At 37.8% G+C, this 24,166-nt stretch overlaps 2 protein-coding genes across 2 annotated transcripts in view; both read left to right on the top strand.

The window, feature by feature from the left end:
• Positions 1-10,372, top strand: part of LOC149021932 (ABC transporter G family member 28-like) — a 94,449-nt gene extending 84,077 nt beyond the window's left edge. Inside the window, exons 11-14 of the mRNA XM_089150135.1 lie at positions 963-1,111; positions 1,446-1,735; positions 1,836-1,969; positions 10,029-10,372. Of these exons, the coding sequence (XP_089006261.1) occupies positions 963-1,111; positions 1,446-1,735; positions 1,836-1,969; positions 10,029-10,185 (730 nt within the window). The 3' untranslated portion in view covers positions 10,186-10,372. The remainder of the gene's footprint in view (positions 1-962; positions 1,112-1,445; positions 1,736-1,835; positions 1,970-10,028) is intronic.
• A 2,370-nt stretch (positions 10,373-12,742) lies between these two features.
• Positions 12,743-23,522, top strand: LOC149021931 (Translin family protein). The gene is made up of 7 exons (XM_089150134.1): positions 12,743-13,294; positions 13,585-13,681; positions 13,860-13,975; positions 16,237-16,281; positions 18,315-18,340; positions 22,702-22,837; positions 23,006-23,522. Exons 1-7 carry the CDS (start codon positions 12,910-12,912, stop codon positions 23,110-23,112), a joined length of 912 nt encoding a protein of 303 aa, XP_089006260.1. The 5' UTR covers positions 12,743-12,909; the 3' UTR covers positions 23,113-23,522.
• The last annotated feature ends 644 nt before the right edge of the window (positions 23,523-24,166 follow it).

The following is a 24,166-nucleotide window of genomic DNA, read 5'->3' as shown; positions in this document are numbered from 1 at the left end:
TACTGTTCAAATGAACAGTAAAAATCATACTTTACTGTTCACGTGAACAGTAAATATTTCAAAGTGCATATACTTCAACATTATATGTAGGCAAAAATGGAAGAGAGAGGAGAGTGAAAGTGAAATGAAGAAAGGTGAAGAAGTTGAGGAACAAATGTGGAGCTCATTTGTAGAGGGCTAGAGGTGGCGAATGGGAAGGAATCAATGCCTTCCATAGGATTTGAGCTGAAAACTATCGAGGTGATGCTGAATCGAAAAAATCGATAATTGATACATTCGGAGTGATCCTCCACAAGCTCTGAGCTTGATCCGAAGGTGAATAACTAAACTTAGTAGATCAATTACTTTCTTTATGATTAAATCATGCTATAAGAGTAAGGTTCAGTTTATGATTGCAATAAGACATGCTAAATGTATGCTAAATCCAGTCATTTAGAAAGAAATCCGAGGAATCAGTGATTGCATGATTTACTCAAATTGGGTGTTTTAGTCTCCCTGAGATCTCAAGCCACCTCTCTTTTCTAAGTTGGCTACATGGTCCTCAAGGTCAAGATCTGGAACCATGCTCCCTTGTTCCAGTCACTATAGCATCGGCAAGGACTATGCATTAGTAAATCTCCTGTATAAACATTAGACTCAATTTAATGGTCTACCTCCTTCCAATCAGTGGAGCAGTGGAACACTGGGGGGATTATACCCCATCATATCATGTGGTCTGTTTTACATCTTCTCTCATCCAGTACCAAGCCCCTACTGGAAAGGGATGGAAGTCACAGAGGTTTTACATTCATTTAATACAAATATATCAATAATTGTGTCACATTCTTGTCATTTTACTTGTTCATATTCATCCTTTGGACTCATAATTTTCTTTACGTTCATATTCACTGTGCATTTCCATTTGAACAATCTTTAAATTAATGACCTTGTAATATTTTTCTGACAACCTGAAATATTTTCAGGGTTGGTAAACAACGTTTACGGGATGCTAGAATACAAGCAGTTGATTATATTATCTTATTACTTGCTGGAGCCTGTTTAGGAACACTTGCTAAAGTGAGCGATGAAACATTTGGCGCTCTTGGTTATACATACACTGTGATTGCAGTTTGTAAGTGGAAACTACTTCGAAGTTGCTCACAGTATCATCTTCCTGTTGAATAGTACTTGCTCTCTTGAGGCCATGGCCTTACAAGATTAATAAGTTACAAGGGACAGCTTTATGAATTTCATTTCTTCCACCAATCTGAATTTTTCCTCTACCTATTTTAATAACATAAAAATCATAATGTTTTCAAACATAAATTACCTACAAAGGAAGATAAGAAGTTCCTAAGCCATGTATAGCACAGTTAGCACCTAACAAAACATTGTTTGGAGTACTTTTATGAGGTTCTTTCATTTTTCGTTATTGATTTCTTCCAGTCTTGATTTTTGGGCTACAGCTCTCCTATGCAAGATTGCAGCTTTGAGATCATTTAGTCTGGACAAGTTACACTACTGGAGAGAGAGAGGGTCTGGAATTAGCAGCCTGGCTTATTTTCTATCGAAAAATACAGTTGACCATTTCAATACGGTCATTAAGCCGCTGGTTTATCTCTCTATGTTCTACTTCTTCAACAACCCTAGATCTTCCTTCACAGATAATTACATTGTTTTGGTTTGCCTTGTCTACTGTGTGACTGGAATAGCCTATGTGCTTGCTATCTTCCTGGAGCAGAGTCCAGCCCAACTGGTGTGTATTGAATTCTTGGTTTATTTTGCCCTTTAGGGAGGAGAATATTACTTGTTTACTGTCTCTACATGTGACTCACTTGAGTTTTGGTTTCTTGCAGTGGTCAGTGCTTCTGCCTGTTGTTTTGACACTTATTGCATCTCAGCATACAAATGGTCCATTTGTGCAAAATATTGCCAAACTATGCTACACAAAGTGGGCTTTGGAAGCATTCGTTATTGCGAATGCTGAAAGGTTTGGCCTGAATAACCTTTTTCCTCATTGAATGATACATGTGCTTTGTGATCACAAGAATTGTTGCAAAGAATCCCAGTTGCTTTAGGGGATTGAAAATCCTTCTCACACGGCCTAAGTCTCTTTGGAATATCATGTTTTAGCAATCCCGTAAATGATAAATCCTTGAGAAAGCTTCCTGATCTACCTAGGACTAGGTTTACAGAATCCTAGCCCTCTAGGATCATGAATTCCTAATACAAATAGGACTCAAAATGATGAATTGAATTGAACTCTTAGTAGGAAGAAAAGTAGGGAAGCAAAACATGTAAAATTCATAACTTAGGTAGTTAGGTATACGCTTGAATTTTTAATAACTTCCAGAAATCAACATCATACTTTTATCTTGTAACAATAATCTGAAGGTAGGAAATCAGAAGTTGGATATTTCAAGGAATACAAGATATTTCAGAAAACCAGAGTCAGGAATTTGACTGTGAGCTGTTTAATGGCTACCATAAAACCCCTTTGGCTACTGTTCAAATCTTTGGACTAGTAGGTTGGAACAGAACTGCACAAGCAGTAAGAGTAGTAAATGAGGATAGAGTTGAAATATTGTCAGCCTTTATATCTCCTTATTACTTTGTTGTATGTTTTTAAACTTCCCCTCTCTCACCCACCCACCGACATTGCCCCCGCGGTAGAAAAAATACCTATGAATCAAAATGAAGAATGGATGTGTAACCCAATTCAAGACGTAAATCAAAATAAGCCTCCATAAAAAAGCCTCCCTTTTGCATTATGCTTATATCACTTTGATAACGCATGCGATTCATACACTCTTGTCAAAGAGGTTCAGCAGCTTGGATAGGCCAGGAACTCCTGCAATACAAACAGAAATAGATTCTGGTTGTGTGAGTTCATAAATCCATGAGATGAAAAAAAATTAGGCACATATGTAGTGACACAAGAAAATATATATGTAGCTTGAGGACTAGAAGTATAAGATGGAAAGAGAAATGAAAGTTGAAGTTGAGGCTGGAATTTTCCATTTGTTGGAGGACCGCTCTCATTATCCACAATTTCTGGTGGTTGGCAAACTTGTTATCATCATCTCTTATTGTCATCTCTGTCATGAGGGAACCTAATATAACCCAGGGTCTGGGTTAGATCTTCAGGATCTTCTTAGGTAAGAACCAGCACAAACTAGGGTTTTTGGGTAGTCCGGCTAGGGTAGAAAAGTGTTGAGAAACACGACTATGGTAGAATGGCTTGAATTAATCATTGTGATCTTAAGCCCTCTATTTATAATAAAGTGGAAATAATATTATTACAAAAATACCCTCACTTGGGTAACAAGAAAATAGAAAATTACATAAATAAAAACTCTAATAGAGTTGAACTCCTAATAGAACTCAACCAACACTCCCCCTCAAGTTGAGGCATAGATGTTAGTCATGCCCAACTTGCCTACATTCCTTCCTTCAAACGCTTAGTGAAAATATTTGCCACTTGGTCTCCAGACCTCACAAAAGGCATGCAAATGAGCCCTTGTTCCAACTTTCCTTTGAAGAAAAACCTATAAATTTCGAGTTCAATCATATTGCACAGGATTATTGGCAATACTAATGGCAGCCTTGGTCTCACAATGTAGCATCATAGTGTTTGGAAATTGGACTCCAATATCTTCTAGCAAAGCTTTCAACCATAGTAGCTCACAAACTCCATGAATCATAGCTCTATATTTAGCTTCAGTACTAGATAAAGCTACCACATTCTGTTTCTTGCTTCTCCAAATAACTAGATTACCTCCAACAAAGGTGCAATAACTTGAAATTGACTTCCTGTCAAGAGATCCAACCCAGTTGCATCAGCGTATGCTTCTACTCTTAGATTATCAATGGGTGACAAAAGTATTCCTTTTCTAGGAGTTCCCTTCAAATACTGCAGTATTCTGGTCACAACCTTTATATGAGCTAAATATGAATCATGCATGAACTGGCTTATTATCCCCACGGCATAAGCAATGTCTAGCCTAGTGTGGGACAAGCAAATAAAAGCTTCCCTGCCAGCCTTTGGTATCTTCCTTTGTCCATTGGTTCTCCCTCTTTTTCCTTAAGTTTAGCTTCGGCTTCAGTAGGGGTATCAACTACTTTACACCCCAGCATTCCCACTTCTGATAATAAAATTGTGACATACTTTCTTTCGGATAGGTATATACCCTTCTTTGATCGAGCCACCTCAATCCCTAAGAAGTACTATAACTTTACTAGATCTTTAATCTTAAACTCTCTACCAAGAAAGTCTTTCAACCTTTGAATTTCCTAACCATCATTCCTTGTGATGACAATACATAAACAATGAGAAGTGTGATATTAGTACCTGACTTTTTGACAAACAGTGTATAATCAGCATTACTTTGTTTGTACCCAATAGAAGTCATTGCCTTCAGGAGGCATCCAAACTAGTATCTAGGAGATTTTTAACCCATAAATTTACCTCTTCAACCGACAAACTTTCCTTGCAGTATTATCATCAAAAAAACCATATAGGATTTCCATATAGACTTCTTCCTCTAACTCCCCATATAAGAAGGCATTGTTTACGTCTAGTTGGTGCAAGTTCCAATCTTTGTTCACAACTACAGACAACAGAGCTTTAAAAGTGTTCAGTTTCACAACAAGGGAAAAAGTCTCCTAATAACCAATCCATATGTCTGGGTAGACCCCTTTGCAACTAATTTAGCCTTCAACTTGTTGACTGATCCATCCATATTTTGTTTAACCACAAACACCCATTTGCAGCCCACGGTGGTTTTTCCTGGATGAAGTGTAATCAGCTCCCAAGTACCATTTTTCTTCATTGCCTGCATTTCCTCTACCATAGTTGCCTTCCATCTCTTATCAGCATAGGCCTTCTGCTAACTTTTAGGAATAGATATAGATGATAGAGAGGATATAAAAAAACAAGGTAAGAGTCAAATAAAGAGTTATAAGAAACATATCTAGCTATGGAATGTTAAGTACAAGATCTGATTCCTTTTCTAACAGCAATAGGAAGATCAAAAGAAGATACCTCAGGGGGAACAGTAGAATCTGATTTTGGAGTAGGAGACTAAAGTGGTAACGTGTCACCTTTCTCCACCTACTTTGGCCAGTTGTAATTCTTCCTCTGATAAGTCTGCACTTCCTTATTCTAGTCAATCTTGTTTTGAAAGACTTCAATAGTGTGCCACCCATGAATGGTCTCCTCTTGACCAAGATCTTCATATGGTTCAGAAAACGAAGGGGGAGAATTACAGTCCTCAGGATATTGGCCGAAGTCTCCCCCTGGTCAGGAAACATTGAGTATAGCATCACTTAAGTATTGGTCAGGGACATTCATTGCAATCATAATTGAATGGGGTATCTCTAAAATATGTCAATTTTTCCTTTCTGCAACCCCATTTTGGGTAGTCGTATCAATACAACTGGTCTAGTGTATTATGCCATAGTCAGAAAGATATCTTTGAAATTTACCATTAATATACTCTGTGCCATTGTCACTGCGAAGGATCTTCACAATGTCATTGAACTGAGTTTTAATCCTATTATGAAAATCATAAAAACATCGAAAAACCTCATTTTTTTTGTTTTAAAAGATAAATCCATGTAGAACGAGAATGATAATCAATAAAAGTAACAAAGTACCTATGGTCAGGGAATAGAAACGTTGGCGGGGCCCCACACATCAATATGAATTAGCACAAAAGGAATCGATTTTCAATTATGAAGAGAAGGTAAATAAGTAGAACGAGTCTGTTTCGTAAAAATGCAAGCTTAACAAAAAAAATTCATCCTTGTTACAAGAAGAAACAAAATCAAAAAATATTTTCTTAAGGGTTCCTAGAGGGGGGTGACCTAGCCTATGGTGCCACTGATGAAGGTCTAATATTACCGAATGCACCTGATTAGAAGATGCAATCAGAGAATAAGTAGATACTCCAATCAGCTTAAGCATATAGAGTCCATTGTCTAGTTTACCACGTCCAATCGCCTTCCGTGTTACCAAATCCTAGAAAACACGGTAAGATGGGGAAAAAGTCACTTTATAATTCAAGTCATGTGTATGACTATTGATAAAGAACAAGTTAGTTGAGAAAGAGGGAACTTATAAAACTTTAGACAAAGAAAGTGATGAAGAATGCTGAATTATCCCTTTTCCAGCAATGGAAGAATAAGAGTCATCAACAATTCAAACTTTATCTTTTCCGGAAGTTGGAGAATAATATAGGAAAAAGGAGGATAAACCTGTCATATGGTCTGTGGCTCTTATATCAATGATCCAAGGAGCAAAAACTGAAGAAACATGGAAGCCTAAAAAAGTTTTACTTGAAGTAGCAAGGTAGGAGTTGGTATGGGTAGTGGAGGAGGCAGTGGTAAAGGTTATATCGGCAGTAGAAGACTGCAGAATACGTCACAAAGTAGCTAACTCCTGCTGTGAAAAACCAATGTTTGCAGAGGGTGTTGTGGAAACCATCTTAGAAAGATTAGCCTTTGGTTTACCCTTCTTTGTGCCCTTTTCTGCCTCAAAATCAGCAGGTTTCCCATGGAGCTTCCAATAGTTGGCATTGTTATAATATGGTTTGTGATAGTGCTCACACTTGATAATCTTCTTAGCCAAATCAAATTTAGTGCTAACAGACTGTAAGGCTGATTTCTCCACAATAGGAGCATGTAGCATGGCTAAACAAGGGCATAAGACTGTTTTAGTGTAGGAAAGGGAAAACAACTCAATACTTGCACTCTGATCTCATCATATTCCATATTCAAACTTGCCAAGAAGTTATAGACCTGAATCTTATCACCATGCTTCCTATAAGTAGCCACATCACCCGGATTAGTGGGGTGCCCATAATGATCCAATTCCTGTTAAAGGGATCGTAACTCAGCATAATATTGGGCCACTGTCAATTCCTTTTGGGTAGTCTTATGAAGCTTCTTCCATAGCTCATAAAACTGTGTATCATTCCCCAATTGTCCATGTGTTTTAGTAGTAGCCTTCCGATTTTGGGCTGCAGTATCAAGTAATAGGTATTTACAGGCAATATTTGGTGTCATGAAAATCAAAAGGAATGACATAACAAAAGAGTCATTCGAGATCCATTTATCATGTGAAACATGTGGTGGTAGGTTTGATAGTGGCGCTCGTAATGTGTCCAACAAGTCATCTTTCAGCAATAGTTAAGTAGGCAGATCAAGACCAGATCAAATATTTTGTTCCATCAAACATTACCGAAAGAGGATGAAGAGTGGGGTAATGTTTAGAGCCAGTGGAGGCAGTAGCACCATCGGTGGTTGCCATTCCAAAAAAAATGTTTACTGTTCTTCAGTCTTCACCCTTTCAAAACAACTGAGACGTCACAAAATGGAATAGATGGACCACCCAAACAAATCTAGGGAGTTATAGGGTCTATAATATAAGTAAAACCATTAATTTTTTTTTCAAAAGAGACCCTTGAATATATGAGAAAGCACAAATAGACCCCTGTATATATGCAAAATAGCAATTAGACCCCTAAAAACATGGATAATTACATATAGACCCCTGAAAATGTGGATAATTACAGATAGACCATTGAAAATATGAATAAGTGCATATAGACCCCTAAACATATAGATAATTACAGATAGACCCTTGAAAATATTGATATTTCATAGTCCCCTTGAAATCTTTGAATTCTCAAAAAAGACCCTTGCATATATACGAAATTACAATTAGACCCTTGGTCTGGTTTGGTCCATGATTTTGGTTCAATGGTTCATCTTATTCAAGGGTTTTAAAGAGGCTGTTTATGTAGTCGATTTAAAAAACAAAGGGACTATGGCTGAAAAAATTCTCTAGTTTTCGACAACAGTGGTGGAACCAAGAGAAAGATGGTGGTGTTGTTCTGGTGGGCAAAACTATGAGTTGCAAGGGGTCGCATGAGGGTTGCAGGTGTGTTGTAGGTGGTCTGGGAGGCAAAACGACTGGTTTCAGGTCTGCGGTGGTGTTCGGTTGCAGGTGGTGTAGCAGCAGCAGTAATGGAAGACAATGAATTGATGCAATAGTGGTTTCAGCCGTTGTTGTTTTCTTTCTTGTTTTTCTTCCCTAATCGAACTTAGGCTATGATGCCATGTTGAGAAACACGACTATGGTAGAATGACTTGAATTGAGTGTGATCTCAAGCCCTCTATTTATAATAAAGTGGAAAGAACACTATTACATAAATACCCTTACTTAGTTAACAAGAAAATAGAGACTTACATGAACAAAAATTCTAATAGAGTTGAACTCCTAGTAGGACTCGACCAACAAAAAGGGATTAAGCTTGCTGCATTTAAAGATGCGAACCTAATTCTTAATGGCTCTGATCAATGGAAGGTTCAGAACACCAATAGAGTAGGGTCCAGATCTCAGAAGGGTTGTACTAATTGCAGAAATTTTTCTGTTGTCTATTTTCTGTTTGAACAGGGAACCGAATGAGAAAGGGGAGGTTTACTAGGACCAATAGGGGCTGGGATTGAAGGGGGAATGGATTAGGAGGATTGCAGAAAGGTGGGGAGGTGCCTTTTGGCCTGAATCAGCAAGGGGAAGGGGATTCTAGGGCTTGCGGGAGGTAGAGGGGCTGCTGGTTTGGTGCGGCAGCAGGGATGGGGGCTGGGAACGGTTGCGCAAGAGAGGGAAGGGGTGGGGGAAGCCTGTATTTACTTGTATGGTGAGAAGGTTTGCTGGAATTGTTGCTTGAGTGCTTGGAAGAAGAAGAAAACTTTAAAATTGCAGAAACAATTGCTCAAAACCAGCTGCAGTCTCCCCTAGGGCTCCCATGACCCTCACAGTTAATTTTCATTTAATTTTTATTCATAAACTCAAGCTGAAAATTACAATGCAAGAAGAGGCTATTTATAGCCTAAAAATAAAAGACTTCGAATGGGGTAGGGAATCTTTAATAGATGAGGATCCTAACACTAGACTACCTCACTCAAAAAGGAATCAAATTACTATAGGACCACAAGTCTTAGATTGGAATCTTGTTAGGACACTAGACACTTAACAACTTCCAAATAAAGACTAACTCTAAAATATAAGATCCTCTCTAGATACAGAATTTTATCCACAATTCACTTACTTAACACCACTTAAAAAAGACTATAACTCTCAAACTACTGACTCAGATAGAAAACTAAAGGAAGATCCCTAACCCTTGGATTGAGGGGATTCTATCAAGACCTGTATTCAGCCTCCAAGGAGGCTTGAAAAATGACCAAAATACCCTTGAGATATGCGGCCAGCTTTAATTGCCTTTTGGGTCTGGTTTTTGGGCCCAATTTTAGGGGGGCCAACCCTGGTTACATCAGAACCTTCCCAGCTGACCATTTAGGTAGCTGTTGCTCTAAAACTCAAAGCCTCTGTTTGGTTCCCTGACCCTCTCCACCCCTTATTTTTTATTCTGCCTTTGTTTGTTGATACTACTAGTTGTAAGTTTCCGCATTTTTACCTTCAATGAAGAGATGTCTTATCACAAAAAACAAAGAAAGTTGAAGTTAAAATTGGGTTGTAACAGCAGCATTAGAAACAGACTTAGAAGCAATACCATTAATTTTTTAAGTTGGGGTATTGTGTCTGCTAAATTGTTAATCTGTCTCGTAAATATATTCTGCTCTCTTTACACTTGAAAAATCAGAATTTTCAAGACCCTTCATTTTCTTCTTCTTTTCTTTTCTTTTTCCCATTTGGGGGGGGGGTGGAGCTGGGGGAGTTGGAGAACTAGACGAAGGGGTGAAGACGAGGTTGGTGGCCATAACAGTTAAAGATCCTTACCACCATGGCTAGCAGCACTCTCTAAGACCCTTCACTGTCACTTGCGTTTTTCTGTTGCATCAATCTGCTGTATATTGTTTCACCAAAACAACGAAAATCTGCTTCCTGGCTTAAAATTGCTTTTGCTTGGGACAAGAAAGTAGTCTGACATACACTTTTTTTTTTCTTGATGACTGCATTAAGAAATTAGATTTTGTGTGAATTAGTTCAGTACTTACTCTTTTTTTTTTTTTTTTGGCAGGTACTCTGGAGTGTGGTTGATCACTCGTTGTGGTTCACTTATGACCAATGATTACGACCTTAATGACTGGACTCTTTGTCTTGTCATCCTTATCATCACTGGCATGATTAGTCGAGTATTAGCTTTCTTTTGTCTGGTTACTTTCAGTAGGAAGTAAATCTAGGTAACCATTCTTTTGTTTTATCATTTTTATGCACAAGAGTTGAGTACAGCTTTGAGAGTTGTAATATATGAACTTTCTCAACTTGTACGAGTCTTCTTGGCAATGATAAATGATTTCCCCAGTTAAACAGTACTACTATTGTTAAAATGACAGATAATTATGTAAAGTATGCATTGAAGCAAAGCTGCATTATAGTCAAGAATTTCATGGTTATGATTATTCTTAAAATAACCATTCCAATTGAGTTGTTCCAGTTATTTCTTCTGCTCTCCATGCATGAGATGTCTGCTTTGTACTCTGGTTTGGGGGCAGGAGTAAACAGTCACTCTACTAGCTTCCCTACAAAAAATATAGAGAAAAAGTGAAGGATAACCATTGCAGATTATATTTCAGGAGTTGTTCTTTGGACTGCCAAAATGAGTAAATTGCTGAAATCAGATTCCAGACTTCAATGGTGTGGAAAACCAATTCATGGAATTTCGACAACCAACTGATCTACCACTTACTAGTTATTTGGTGTACGAAGGTGCTTATTATGCTAAAATAATCTTTTATATATATATATATGTGTGTGTGTGTGTGTGGTTTATGGGAGCATGGTTTGTGATCTCATTTCCTAGGATCAGGAAAATTGCAGTAACAGCAATAGTAATAGTGGTCCGATACTGGAATACAACTCTCTCAATAGCAAAATAGTAAATATAAACTAATTTGTTATGAAAAAACAAGGTAGGTACTAAGCACATCTTATTTGGCTGATCTGGTACCAGAGATAATAGACTGGGGACAGGGTTTTTTATAGCACCAACAGGGGCATTTTCCCCAAGGTGCAAAAATCGTCGAATTTCAGCGATAAATCGCGGAGATTCGTTGATTTCAATTTATGGTGAATCGAAACCAGGGTCAATATGCGAACTGGCGAAATATGACCGATTTCTTGGTGATATCTCGCTATTTATCACAATTTTTTTTTTGTGACTGAATTATGTTTGGCATTTGTTAAAACCACAAAATTGTTATAACAAAAATTAAAAAACAAAAGGTAAATATGAGTACATGATTTGACGAGTTGAATTGTTTTATTATTTTTTAAAATTTTATATTAACGTTTTGCAAGTACATGAATTGACTAGTTGTTTTGTTATTTTTTTAAATTTTATACTAATGTTTTGCTGTGAAATGTCAGATTAAGATTATTTTATATTTTTAAAACTTTATACACTGATTGACGTGTTGCATATAAGTAATAATATATAACGTTTTCAACTGACATTTTGTATGTATGTGTCGGCGAAATCTCGCCCGGTTCGCCTGGTTTGCCAAGTACCGAACCGACAAAATCAGACAAGATTTCGTACCTTGATTCTCCCACAACACCAGTTGTGGCATGCTGAAGATATTCTCAATGCAATTTTTTCGGGATCAACTGCACTCAAGGGTAATGTTACATTTGGTGTACAACGAAACATGTTTAAAATGGTAAAAACTAAGATAAAAGCTGGAAGTTATTCAATATCAACTACAAAGGGCGCAGTTTTGAGAAATTCATATGGGGATCCAATATTTGTTTTATCTGAACCAGCCCATTTTAAGGACCCTTTTTTGGGTGAGGCTTTAGCTATGAGAATGGGCCTTCTTCATACCTTGGGAGATGGTAGAGATCACATTATGGTGAGTCGGACCGTCTAAAATTGATCAAGTGCATTAATCACCTAGATTCAACAAGACCACCTCCAACCGCAGCAGCCATTGTGGATGATATTAAAGTACTATGTAGTACCTTTATGTCTTGTAATGTGGCCCAAATATCTAGGAAATCTAATGTTGCTACGGATTTCCTAGCCCGGAAAGCTCAGTCTCTTTCGGACGCGACTGCTTGGCTTATTTCCTCTCCTTGGTTGCGAGAGTTATGCTCTCTCGCTCCCCTGGCTAGTCCATCTCTTTAAATAAAGAGTTTGATAAAAAAAAATAAAATAATAAAAAAAAAAAATAAAAAAAAAAAAAAAAAACGAGGGAGGCTGACCTCGACGTGAGGGAACATTATGCACTATTTTTATTTTTTTGATAAACACATTATGCGCTATCTTGGAGGATAGACTAGTTTAGATCTCCTACCTACAAGGGTAGAGGCTTCATAGGTATAAGATTGTGCTTCTCTTACATTTTTCCACCATGCATTTAGGAGAAATGCAAATCATTTCCACCCAACTGCCCGCCCTTTCATCCCCCACCTTCACACCCACGCAGAGGCTTGTGTTAGTCCAATTTTGAGGGTGAGAGGATGAGGGAATAGCCTGTATGGTTGAAGAGGATTTAGACTAATTTAGGAGAAAGTTCATCTCTGATCTATTTTGTCAATGATCAAGCCGATGTCTCTCTTAAATGTGTGTTTTTTTTTTGTTTTTTTTCCTCTAATACTTAAATGTGTGGTGAAAGTATATGAAAGAATCACAACCCAAGGGAGAGATGGTGGGATGCACTCCACTCGATTTGGAGTGCTTGTGGATGTTCTTTTAGGATGTTCCCCATGGGTTGGAGGAGATTCTTCAGGCGGATTGTGATGCTGCTTCCTTTTAGTTTATCGTTTGAGTCCTTACTCGGGTGTTTTATTATCGAAAAAAAAAAAATGCACAGCACAGGCACGTTTCAAAACACGAAAGTAATTGGTGTTTACGTCAAAGTCATTTCACACTTCTTAAACCCAGAGCTCAAATTAAAATGAAATCAAGCGTTCGAAACGTTCTTGTAGTCTTTTCGCACTCCTTAAACCCTAAAAGTAACAGAAAATCTTCCATTTCTCTTTTCCAATTTAGACGTATATCTTCCACTGGAGCTTCAGCTTCACCATTACCTCCTCCTCGTTTTAGAAACGCGTGTGTTCGTTTGATGTGTTCAAATTCTTCATCCACTACGATGACACACAATGAGGCTAATTCATCTTACTCTTCTTCGATGGAGAAACAATTTGAGAATTTTCGTCTTCAGCTTGAAGAATCTGGAAGCTTACGGGAACGCATTCGAGCTGTTTCAATGGAGATGGAGTCCGCAATCCGGCTCATGCAATCGAGCATCCTTCTTGTTCATCAATCTCGGCCTCTCCCAGGTGCTGAAATCGATGACATAGTTCTTATTGCCAAAGTACATTTATCTTGTTTTTCACCTTTCAACACTCATATTTTGGTTAGTTTTTAAAATTTTGTTCTTCTGCTTTCCTCTCTCTTATGGTATTTTGTAGTGGGAGAAATTTTATTGGTTACCCTTCTTTGCTTACTCTCTGGACTTAACTGATATATTCCCCTATTTTTCTTCCTACATTTATTTTCTTGCTTTCTGACTCTGATCTCTCCTCTTTTCTTTTCTTTTCGTGTTTATTTTTTTATTTTGATGCTTCAGAGGTCTTAGAGAAGGCAAAAGTTCAGATTGATGTTTTGAAAGAACTCTTTCGCCGGCTTACTGAAATCTTCCAGGAATGTCCTGGGCAGTATTATAGGTTTGCCACATTTCTTTGGAAGTTGTCTATGTCTCCCTTCCTCACTTTGAAATGACACTCTTACCTTCCTTTATGATGCCCCATATTGCACCCCGTTGGTGCGAATCACGGGTGGTTTGCATATCCCTCTCCCTTTTATATTCCACTTTTAGTTATACTTATTTGTGGTTATCGTCAGATATCATGGTGATTGGAGGAGCGAGACACAGACGGTGATCTCACAGCTTGCATTTATGCACTGGCTAGAAACAGGAAATCTTCTTATGCATCAAGAAGCTCAAGAGAAACTTGGATGTAGGTCAAAAACCCTGTATCATCGTGTTTTTTTTTAAGATTTGTTGATGATGTGGTGATCTGCTTGACTGTTCATCTTCTGTTCTTAGTGTGTTACTATTCAGGTTTTGCATTTAAGTATGAAATAATTATGTTTTTTTCCTGAAATGTTGTATTCTTTTGCAAGCCTGGGAGCATCTTCGGTAAATCCTTTTAGTTAAGGATGATGCATGAAATTTTATAACCTTCAAAAACGCTTAGGCATCCATGAATGTTAATATGTTATTATAATGCTAAAAACCATGAGTGCAATAAAATTCATTTAGTTTAATATCTCAAAAAAAATATTTTTATTTATGTTGATATTGATAGTATTCATGTACACCAATCAGTGTTTGACCAGGATATAGCTTCTTCAATATATTTATTGAAAAGCTGGTTCTGTGCACTACATATTACAACAATATTTCATGGAAAAATAAAATTATTTCAACAGCCAAATTTCTTAGAGATGAACATGCTTATAAGCTATATTGCTATGATAGTATAATAGCATGGCTTTTATTTTTCAATGAATATCTTGCGTTGGTATGTTTTGGTAATATTTGTTTAGCATATAAGCTGAATTATATAATTTTTATATGTTCTTTGTGCCAAATAAAATGTCTATATTTAAATAGGACACCAAAACATTAGTTCGCTATGGTGATGCCTTATGGTGGCCTTATTGCCAGGGTGCATCCCTGAATGCCATGGTCGCCCATGAGGCCTTGATAACTAAGTAGACTTGGCGAGATCACGGCACATATGGAGATCAATGAACTGCCACATGAAGCTGGGATTGTTTTTATAGGTTTTTGGTCTGGGAATAGAACTAATGGCAGAGTCTTAGTAGAACTAGTAAAGACTGTCATAAAGCATGTGCAAGAATAAATAATGTGGGTTAAAATTGCAGGAGGAGGACTGGAAAGCCAAGAGGAAACATTGTTTATGAGAGGGTAGAGCAGGAGTTGAGGTGGTGACTGGTGACTTACAAACCTATTATTTTCTTGTAGCCTAAATGTCATCCAATTAAAGCATGTGAAAATTCATTGGTTTTGTATTATATTTTCATTCTATAAGTAAGAGATTGATCGTGGGAGGCTTTCAAGTTAATGAAAGCCTCCAGAGCTTTTCTGTGGCACATCTTCTTCCTCTTCTGCCTTCTCTCTTGTTCTCCTTTCTTTCTTCTCTTTTACCTCTGTTCCTACTACCAATTTACAGTTAAAACTCAAAATAAAACTGTAATATGTTTTGTGTTACTCATGTACATCATCAATGCTCAAATTACACAGTTCACATGACACAAGGGCATAAAAATATGATAAAATTTTGAGATTTTCCTGAGATCTCGCTGAGATATTTGAGAAGTTGGCAATATCTCGCTTACGTATCTGAGATGTTGGCGAGATCTGGCTGTGATTTGACTAAGAGTTATCCAAGATATGACCAAGGTAGTCGAGGTTTATGAGATATGATCAAGATATATGGGATACAAGCGAGATTTCAGTGAGTTATGTAAACTTTTTGTCTCGCCACTCATCTTTGTCTCATTTGGCTGACAAAGTGAGATATCTCATGAGATCTCGCTGTGATGTCACAAGTTCTCGAACCATGGGCAAGGGATAACAGAGAAAGGGGCTTACCATAGGACAGACTAAATCAGGGGATGACTTACAAAAGGGTACTGAAGCTAACCAAGAACAAGAAACAAATACCAGAGAGCCCCAGCTTTATCTTTAGGAACTATGTAGTATTTTTTTGGGGTGAAATATGTAGTATTGCCCTAGGGATTTATTGTGTTTGTACTCGTTCATTCTATTGTCATAAAAAAAAAAGTAAAGGTGGACTGGTGTCTTATTGACACGTCACTACTCCCAAATTATCAATGTGTCATTATAAAGAAAAATCACATTTTGAGGGTTAATGTGTCAAAGATTTGAACCTGATCATCCATCCATGTCTGCACATGGTAAGCTTCTCTAACCTCATCACATTTTTTGGCATTTTAAAATCTTGGTTCACTTCTCAAAGAAATGGTTGCTTTACAAAGGTGTCAGAAGAGGATGTTTAGCTGTGACTTTTATCTCTTGTTTCTTTTACTTTGCTCTTTTAGCCTGTCACCCAAAAAAGAAGAAGCATTTTCTGGTAATATTGTCTTTCAGTGTATCTTATGTTTAATTTATAAACCAACCAGGAATATTTTTCTTTTGTGATGCTAAAAGTGTTGCTTGGCTATGCAGTGGATTCTACCGAGTTTGGCCTTGATGTTGAGGATTATCTCATTGGTGAGTCATAAACAAGTCTAGTGTAGGTTAATTTATAATTTATAGTTCTTGATGTTTAAGGCTGACTTTACAAACAATACTCATGATCATGAGAATTTAAAGGTGGCTGCATATGCTATAAATAGGATACTTTTCTTGTTTCTTTTCCCCAGCATGTCCCCCTCCCCCTCTTTTTTGTAGGCAGCCGTGTTTAAATTCTGACACCAAGGATGTTTAAACCCCTAGCCTTCACTGGCTTGTTCTATCCCATTGTCCGTGACATGGTTGTCAATAATTGCCTATTCTGTATGTTTATGCTTAATCAGTTGAGTCTAGCATTTCATGTCTCTTGCTTCTAACAAATATTGAGAGGAAATTCTGTTAGAAGAATATTGTGAAAAAACCAATGCACCTGTCAAGTTTCATAGGCCACACTCCTGTTTGTTTTCTGTTAGCCATGAAGAGATGACATCTAGGAAGTTAAAGGGAACCAGTTTAGGCACCATAAATATGCTAATAAGTGGTCTTAGTTATCGTAAATATTCTGACGGCAGAAAATAGAATTCAGACTTACCTATCTCCTTTGTGATGATTTTGTTTCTACAAACATTTGTCTATATTAGGGTCATCAATTGACATGATAATTGGATTAATATTAAATCCACACCTGTTACCTGATTGGACTCTACCTCCAATCAATGTTCTTACTGGATCTTGTCTGAAGTGTTCTTGTCTAATGCTACTAGCCTATTACCATATTGGATTGTCTATGCATTGTCTGAAGAAAGCAGTCAAATGTTACTTCTGTTAATCCTTAGTATGTCTTTTCTTGTGATGTTTTCTTCTCCATTGATTGATTTTATTGGTGACAACACAGGTGATAAGTCATGTCTGGGTACCCACGGAAATCAGGTCCCTTATGTTTCAAGGTGCCATACCTAGATGATAGAAAATATGTGTGAGATGAAAAGCATGTCTGTTAAAACTTATACAGGGAAACAAAAATTGGTAAATGTCTTGGCTTGCTCGCCTTGGGCGTCTTGGTGTTGAATTTGGCTGCATTGGTCCTAACCTTTAGCTTTCCTCTTTTAAAATCACTCAGATCTCTAACTATACTTGATAAAGGCTGGGTAAACTGGCTGATATACCACAAGCTAGCAGCATTCTCTCTCTCTCTCTCTCCCCCTCCTCCTTTGAAACGACATACCTAACTTCATGTCCTGTACCCCTATTAATTCCACCTACTAGCTTACTGCACACGAGTGGTGTGCCTTTCCATTTCCCGTTATTTCTCTGTCAAAAAAGCTGGTTATCCTGTACAGTCCCGTACAGAACCATAGCCCCTCATTGGTTACCCACTCTTGCCCAATTTCCTGGACAATTTGCCATTGTTTTATTGATGATCTGTTCTCAGCCATATATGTCCAAAGAAGAGCTCTTCGGAATTGCCTAATCATCTTCCATTGTCGTCCTGCATCGACATGCCATTTTGACATTATACTCATTGTTTATGAACATGCAATGGAATCATTGTTGCAATTATATATAGGATAGGAGGCTAGGAGCAACCATTTATTCACCCAGATGCTGTGTCTTTGACCATGCTGATAGCCGTCTGGTAGCTTCTTAGAATTATGAAGTCAAGGCTCTTCGTGAGTCTTATTTTGAGGTCAATAGAGATCTCCAGATTCTGAGTGAGGAATGTACAAATTCTCTCTCAGAATCTCGATCATTAAATGGAATGAAGAGATATGGTATACATCTGTTTGAACTATGCCTACACAGAGAGTATGCACTTGTCTCAAACCTAACTTTGATGAATAATCCAATCTTATGTAAATGGTAACTCATGGCTGCTCTGTTTCTATTTGTTAATGATACTTTATTTAAAGACACAACAAGTTGATCCCACCTTTTATGTTCTTTGTTTTAGCTCTGATTGGTAGCTGCTTGTTGATGTCTATTATTATTCTCATCTGAATAATATATGCGTTATTTGGATAGCTTTGTATGTATACTAAATTACTAATGTGGAAAAATTTCCTTTCATGCAGGAGTTTGTTTCATGTCAAATGAATTGGTATGCTTCGACTATTCTGTGATCCTGTTTTCCATCTCTTGTATAGCCTGAATATCCACAAAAAATTGCCTTTATCCTTTTGCACGCATATTCTTTCTCTTTATATGAACCTGCATTTGGTCAACCTTTTTAACTTCCTGCTTGTCATGTCCTGTTTGATTGGTTTCTTCATTTTCAATGAACCGTACATGTTTATGTAGGATAGATGAAATAATTCAACCCTACATTTATGACATCAAATGTTTTATGAGTGCTAGAGTAATTCAAGTATAGTATTCAGTTTGATGTGATGTGCTTGAAACCACAGAAATAAATGAGAAAGACTTAGGTTTATGATGTCTACTTTGGATTTCAGGATTGCAGACTTTGTAAAGGATGAGAGTGCCCAATAACATCAAGAATCTAAAATCATATAAATTCAAAGAAGATTTTAGAGAGTGCCCAGGTGTGACTTTTTCTATGATTTTTACTTTAGTGTGTCAAAAGTCCTGCTGAACCAGTCCAAGAATTTAGCTGTTCAGCCGATCCAAATGCTTTGTTGTTCAGGTTATATTTGGAACTTTCCATCAAAACCTTGCTTTGTTGTGGGTTGTTTCGGAAAATGGAAACCAAAGTGACTGAACCCTGAAACTGGATGAAAGCAAGGACCAAACTGAGAATAAAAACAGATAGGAAACTGAACAACTGGGTGGCACCCTTTTTTAGTGTATACCCTACACTTAAAATAAAACCAGATTAATAAATTAATCTCATTATCTGAATGATATGGTCTGCAAGCAAAAATTGAATGATTGGATCAAATGAGGCCTAAAATTGATTGTTGCCTTGTTTGGTTTGGCTCAATTCCGGATCAAAACCTGAATGAACTGGCTGATTTCCAACAACCCCCCTGATGTAAACCTAGTTTTTGGACTAGGGGTAGTAGTGCAATTTTCCTAGAACTAAGGGCTGCCTGGAAATTCCAGCAAACAGTAAGGTTACTCCAGAGCTTATAGGGTGTTCTGTTCTCAAAAAACCCTGCTGTAATGCTTAACTCAGATCTGAATTTTTGCAAAATCTGAAAACAAAGGTTTGGGGGGTGTTTCAGGTAGGGCGGGAGAGGGGCTGTGCTTGCTGCCTTGACTGTTCAGACCTTATTTTAATGATTCTGGAACATAGGGGAGGGTCTGAATTTACAGGAGATTTAGGTTTCAGAAGTCTGAAAAATAAGTTGCAGAAATTTAGAGGAAGATGATGAAGTGGTAATGACCTAGAAAAGCAGATGATAGAGTCCCTAGAGCGTTAATTTGGCAAGTACTAGAGAAAAGAAGTGTTGCAAGTGAATATATAGATATAGTTAAGGATATGTATGATGGTTCGGTGACTAGTGTTAGAATAGTGGGGGGACAAAGTAATGAATTCCCGATAATAGTTGGGCTACATCAAGGGTAAACTTTAAGCCCATATCTATTTGCACTGGTAATGGATGAATTAACCAAAGACATTCAAGATGAGGTCCCCTGGTGTATGCTTTTTGTGGATGATATTGTGTTGACCGATGAGACCAAAGTGGGGATTAATACCAAATTAAAATCCTGGAGAGTAGCTTTGGAATCAAAAGGCTTTAAACTTAGTAGATCGAAGACAGACATTTAGTTTGTAACTAGCATGATCGGGCAGATGATGAGGTGGTGATACTTGACGATAAAGAGATCCTCGAGTGATTGTTTAGGTACCTAGGTTCAACAAAATAAAAGAGGTGATTTAGAAGATGAGGTTCCCAAAGAATAAAATGGGGTGGATGAAGTGGAGAGGTGCGCCGGGGCTTATGTGATCGGCGATTCCATTAAAGCAAAGGAAAAATAGGACCGGTCGACCAGCTATGATGACGGAGGGGGCGAAAAGAATCAAAGATAAACCGGAGCAGAAAGAGGATGCTAAGATGGATGAGTGGCAAAACTAGGATGGATAAGATAAGAAACGACATATAGAGTGGCCGGGAGTTGCCCCAAAGTGAAAGCAAGAAAGTCGTGAGGCACGGCCACGCAATGGAGACCTATAAATGCTCGATGGAGAAGTGAATAATCCATATTGAAGGAACAGAAGAGCTAGGGGTAGACCAGATAACCTAGGAGAAGTGGTGAGAAAGGATATGTATAGCTTAGGCCTTGTATCTGCTGGCCTCAAGACGTTGGAGGGCAGATCCATGTGCCGACCCCATTTAGTTGGGCAAGGCTTATTGTTGTTGTATGATGAAGTGGAAGTGCAGAAATTCTAAAGAGTTGGGGTTTAGATGAAATTGAGAGTGGGTATGGAGTTAAAGAGTGTTCTGTGATCCAAGTAAGAGGGAAAGGGGAGGCAAAGGGGTGGGGACTAGGGTTTAATAAGGGAGGGGTACTGATGTTGCTGCAGGGAAGGCGAGGCTAAGAGGGGGGAGAATGGGAGCCGTAGGGTAGGGGAAAGGTGGGGGAGGGGCGGGAGGTGTCACAGGGGTTAGGGGAGTCATAGGGGTGGGGAAGCTGCTATTGAGGTGCAGCAGCAAGGGGAAAGGTCTGCTGGGGTTGTGCAGAACAGAGGAGAGGCAGGGGAGGGGCTGGGAATGAAGGGGCAGGGGAAGGGAAGGCTTGTGTGGGTAGGGAAGGAGGAAGACAATGGGGCTGGGGGTTTACTTGTTAAGGAGCTTCTGTAGAGGGCTAATGGCTGCTGTGAATGGAAATTAGCTGCTGATTGTACCTGAAACTCTTCAAAATCCACCATGACCCTCCCGAAGAGAACCACGACCCTGTGTTCCACAAAGACACTTTATTTTATTCAATCAGAACTTGAAAACTTACAAAGAAAAGGTAGGCTTATTTATAGCCTACTAAAAGACTTTAAAACCAAGTGAGATTCCTTAACAAACTAGGATCCCACCGCCTAATTTGAACTCTTGACTTAGAATCCAAAGATCTAAAGATGCATGCTTAAAATAAGCCTTATAAGTTAACTTCAATAAGCACATGCCCGAATTATTTTTCACTTAAAACTCTAAAGACACATGTTAAAGTGTAAGATAACCAAGAAATAACTGACTCCAAACAAACTCAAGTTAAGAAATAAAACTCAAATTGGACTCTAGGACTGAAGCTGGAATTAATTCCAGCAAGGAAAGATGGGTAGAAATGCCCTAACCTAATTACCCTACTTGGGGGTTCAGCCTGGTTATGGGGGCTTCCTGGAGCCATCCAGGGGGCCCCACTTAGGGTTTTAGCTGGGGGTCTTTGTGGTCACGTCACTCCCCCTTCCCCCAAAAAAAGTACTGTGGGGATTTAGAAAGTTAAGGTTTCTTCTAATTGGTGCTCCGCTTAACCAAACTCAGCTTGAAAAATGGAGGGTATCCAATGTCTAATCAACTAGTCGATAATTGCATTTCTTTCTAGTCATTTGAGTCATTCTTAAAAAAAATATATTCTATTGGATTCAAGTAATTGAATACTCACTGTAAGTATGTTATGCTTGGAGTATATCCAAATCACTCCAATAGTTTCATGTTAAGACTGACACCATTCAATGCAAATGATACCCTGGTTCATATTTGAAGGGGTATGCTCATTCATCCCAAAAAAGGGGAGTTAACCCCTAGGTTTAATCTGGGAATTTTCACGAATATCAATCCATCAGTTTTTTTCTATGATATGTACAGATTCTCTAGTATTGGCTTCACCATAATTAGAAAGAGATCTATTGCATAGCTGTGTTAAAATCCCTGCTGAGATCCAATTGGCTGCTTGTAATTGTGGTGCTGTTGTCAACCTTCTAAAGTGATATAGAAAAGGCAATTCCCAAGCTTCTACATAGGAAGATGCGTTTAACTGAACTGAGTTCCTGTTGGGTTGCTTGTTTTACTGCTAGGTGCTGCATTCCACAACGATTCTGTAAAGGTAGAGTTGGTGCAGGATGGCAGGCTTGGTTGGTCTATGTTTTCAAAGTACTATGCTTGTTAAGCACTGTAAAGTTGGAAACAGAAATGCTTCTATGATAGTTCTACCAAAAGTAAAAGACTGGGTTATCCATGATCTCTGTTTTCCGTGCCTTGTCAGATTTAGTTTTATTGGCCATATGAATGGACAATATAGCCTTTAATTTATTAATGTGGCAGCCTCAGTAGTCCAGTTAAAGTCATAGACACTAATGCAGCAGCTTCTAGTCACACTATCATATGTTCCTTCCAATGTTGGAAAGTGTTCTTGCAATTTGGAATATGAAATATGATGCAACGTTGAGAATTTTTACAGCCTTGCTCTGCAACTATTGTTCCTAATCTGAGTGGACATTTTGGATCTTGCTGTAGCTGATCCCATCCAGTGGATTGATACTAATTTGAAAATGGTGGTATGTTGCAGCCCCGATATGTGGTGAATCGAGTGACAGCGGGAGACTATGACTGCCCAAGAAAGGTGTTGAAGTTCTTAGCTGAACTCAATGCTTCTTTCCGGATGCTTAATCTCCGAAATGATTTCCTACGCAAGAAGTTTGATGGTAAGCTATTGTTTATGCTGCTTCTTTCTACAATATTAAATCTTTAACATTAGATTTGCTAAGATAAGTAGAATTGTATTTGCACTAGTCTGCTATAAGTTTGGCCAGATTCTTGTGGATAAGAGGTACTGGCTATGCATGAGACTCTATTTTTTTAATCTTTGGCAGGTTTAAAGTATGACCTAAGAAGAGTTGAAGAAGTTTATTATGATGTTAAGATCCGAGGCTTGATACCTGGTGAGGACTCTTCGGGAGAGCAAAGAATGCAGACATAGGTTCAAAGCCAGAATTGAGAATTCAGTCTTACACTTGATTTTCTCCATGTGCTGCTATCTGCCTTGATGCACAAAACGGATATTTCTTTGCACAATCCCTTGAAATTTATTTAGTTATTTTTCTTTTTGGCTAAAGAAACAAGAATGAAGAAGCTAGACAGCCTTGAGAAGTTGACTCAGGACAGGGGTCTTGATGAGGGTAAGTTAAAAAACACTCCCAACGACCAATTTATGTTCCAACAGAAAATCATAAATGTAAAACTAGACTTTCAAGATTACAGCTATGACATGTAATTACAAGGGAAATTTTTTGAGATGGTCAGATTTGACCAAAAATAAAAAAAAAAAAATTATTCAATGAAATATTTTTAAATTTTTTTTACTTAAAATGGATTATATTTTTAAAATAATTACTAAATTTTAAATTTCATGATAATTTTTTCTGCACAATTAATATTCTATCACGATTCCGACTCAAGTTGCCTTCATATAAAAACTTTGTTAGAAGTGGTTATCAATTTCTTCAATTTTCTGGCAATTTTAGGTATAACATCTTGTTTATTGTAGTTTTCAGTTCTCATTATCATTTGTATGATAATGGTTTTATCATTTGCAATGAAGGACTTGAGGATAATTTAAGTAGTTTATGGTAAAATATTAGTGAGGCGGGAAAATTATCATAAAATTTGGGATTGGGGGATTTTAGTTTTTTTTTTAATAAAACTCGAGGAAAAAAATATAAAAATATTTTATTGAGGAAATGTTTTTTTAAATATGACCAAGAAATTTTCCCTAATTATAATTCTTGTCCAAACTTTACACTGGAATCGGTGGATACAGGTGCTAAAGCGTTGAACCACTAATCTTAGAGAGTAGTATTTGGTTGATTTTCTATGTATCTGCATCTTCCAGTGTCCATCCATGGAGTCTGGATCCTCACCCCGTCTGGGGAGCACAGACTGCTCCCCGACGGCTTCCCAACCACACAAACATGTGGGGTCCAAAGGTGAAAATTTGAAGTTCTTTTTAAATTTTTTTTTAAAAAGTATTTTTC

The sequence above is a fragment of the Hakea prostrata genome, chromosome 3, assembly GCF_041222555.1.
Source record: "Hakea prostrata isolate BN-2017 chromosome 3, UWA_Hpros_2, whole genome shotgun sequence".
NCBI classification, from domain to species: Eukaryota; Viridiplantae; Streptophyta; class Magnoliopsida; order Proteales; family Proteaceae; genus Hakea; species Hakea prostrata.
Note: the sequence above shows the minus strand (reverse complement) of the source record. Positions and strands in the feature narration are given on the sequence as shown.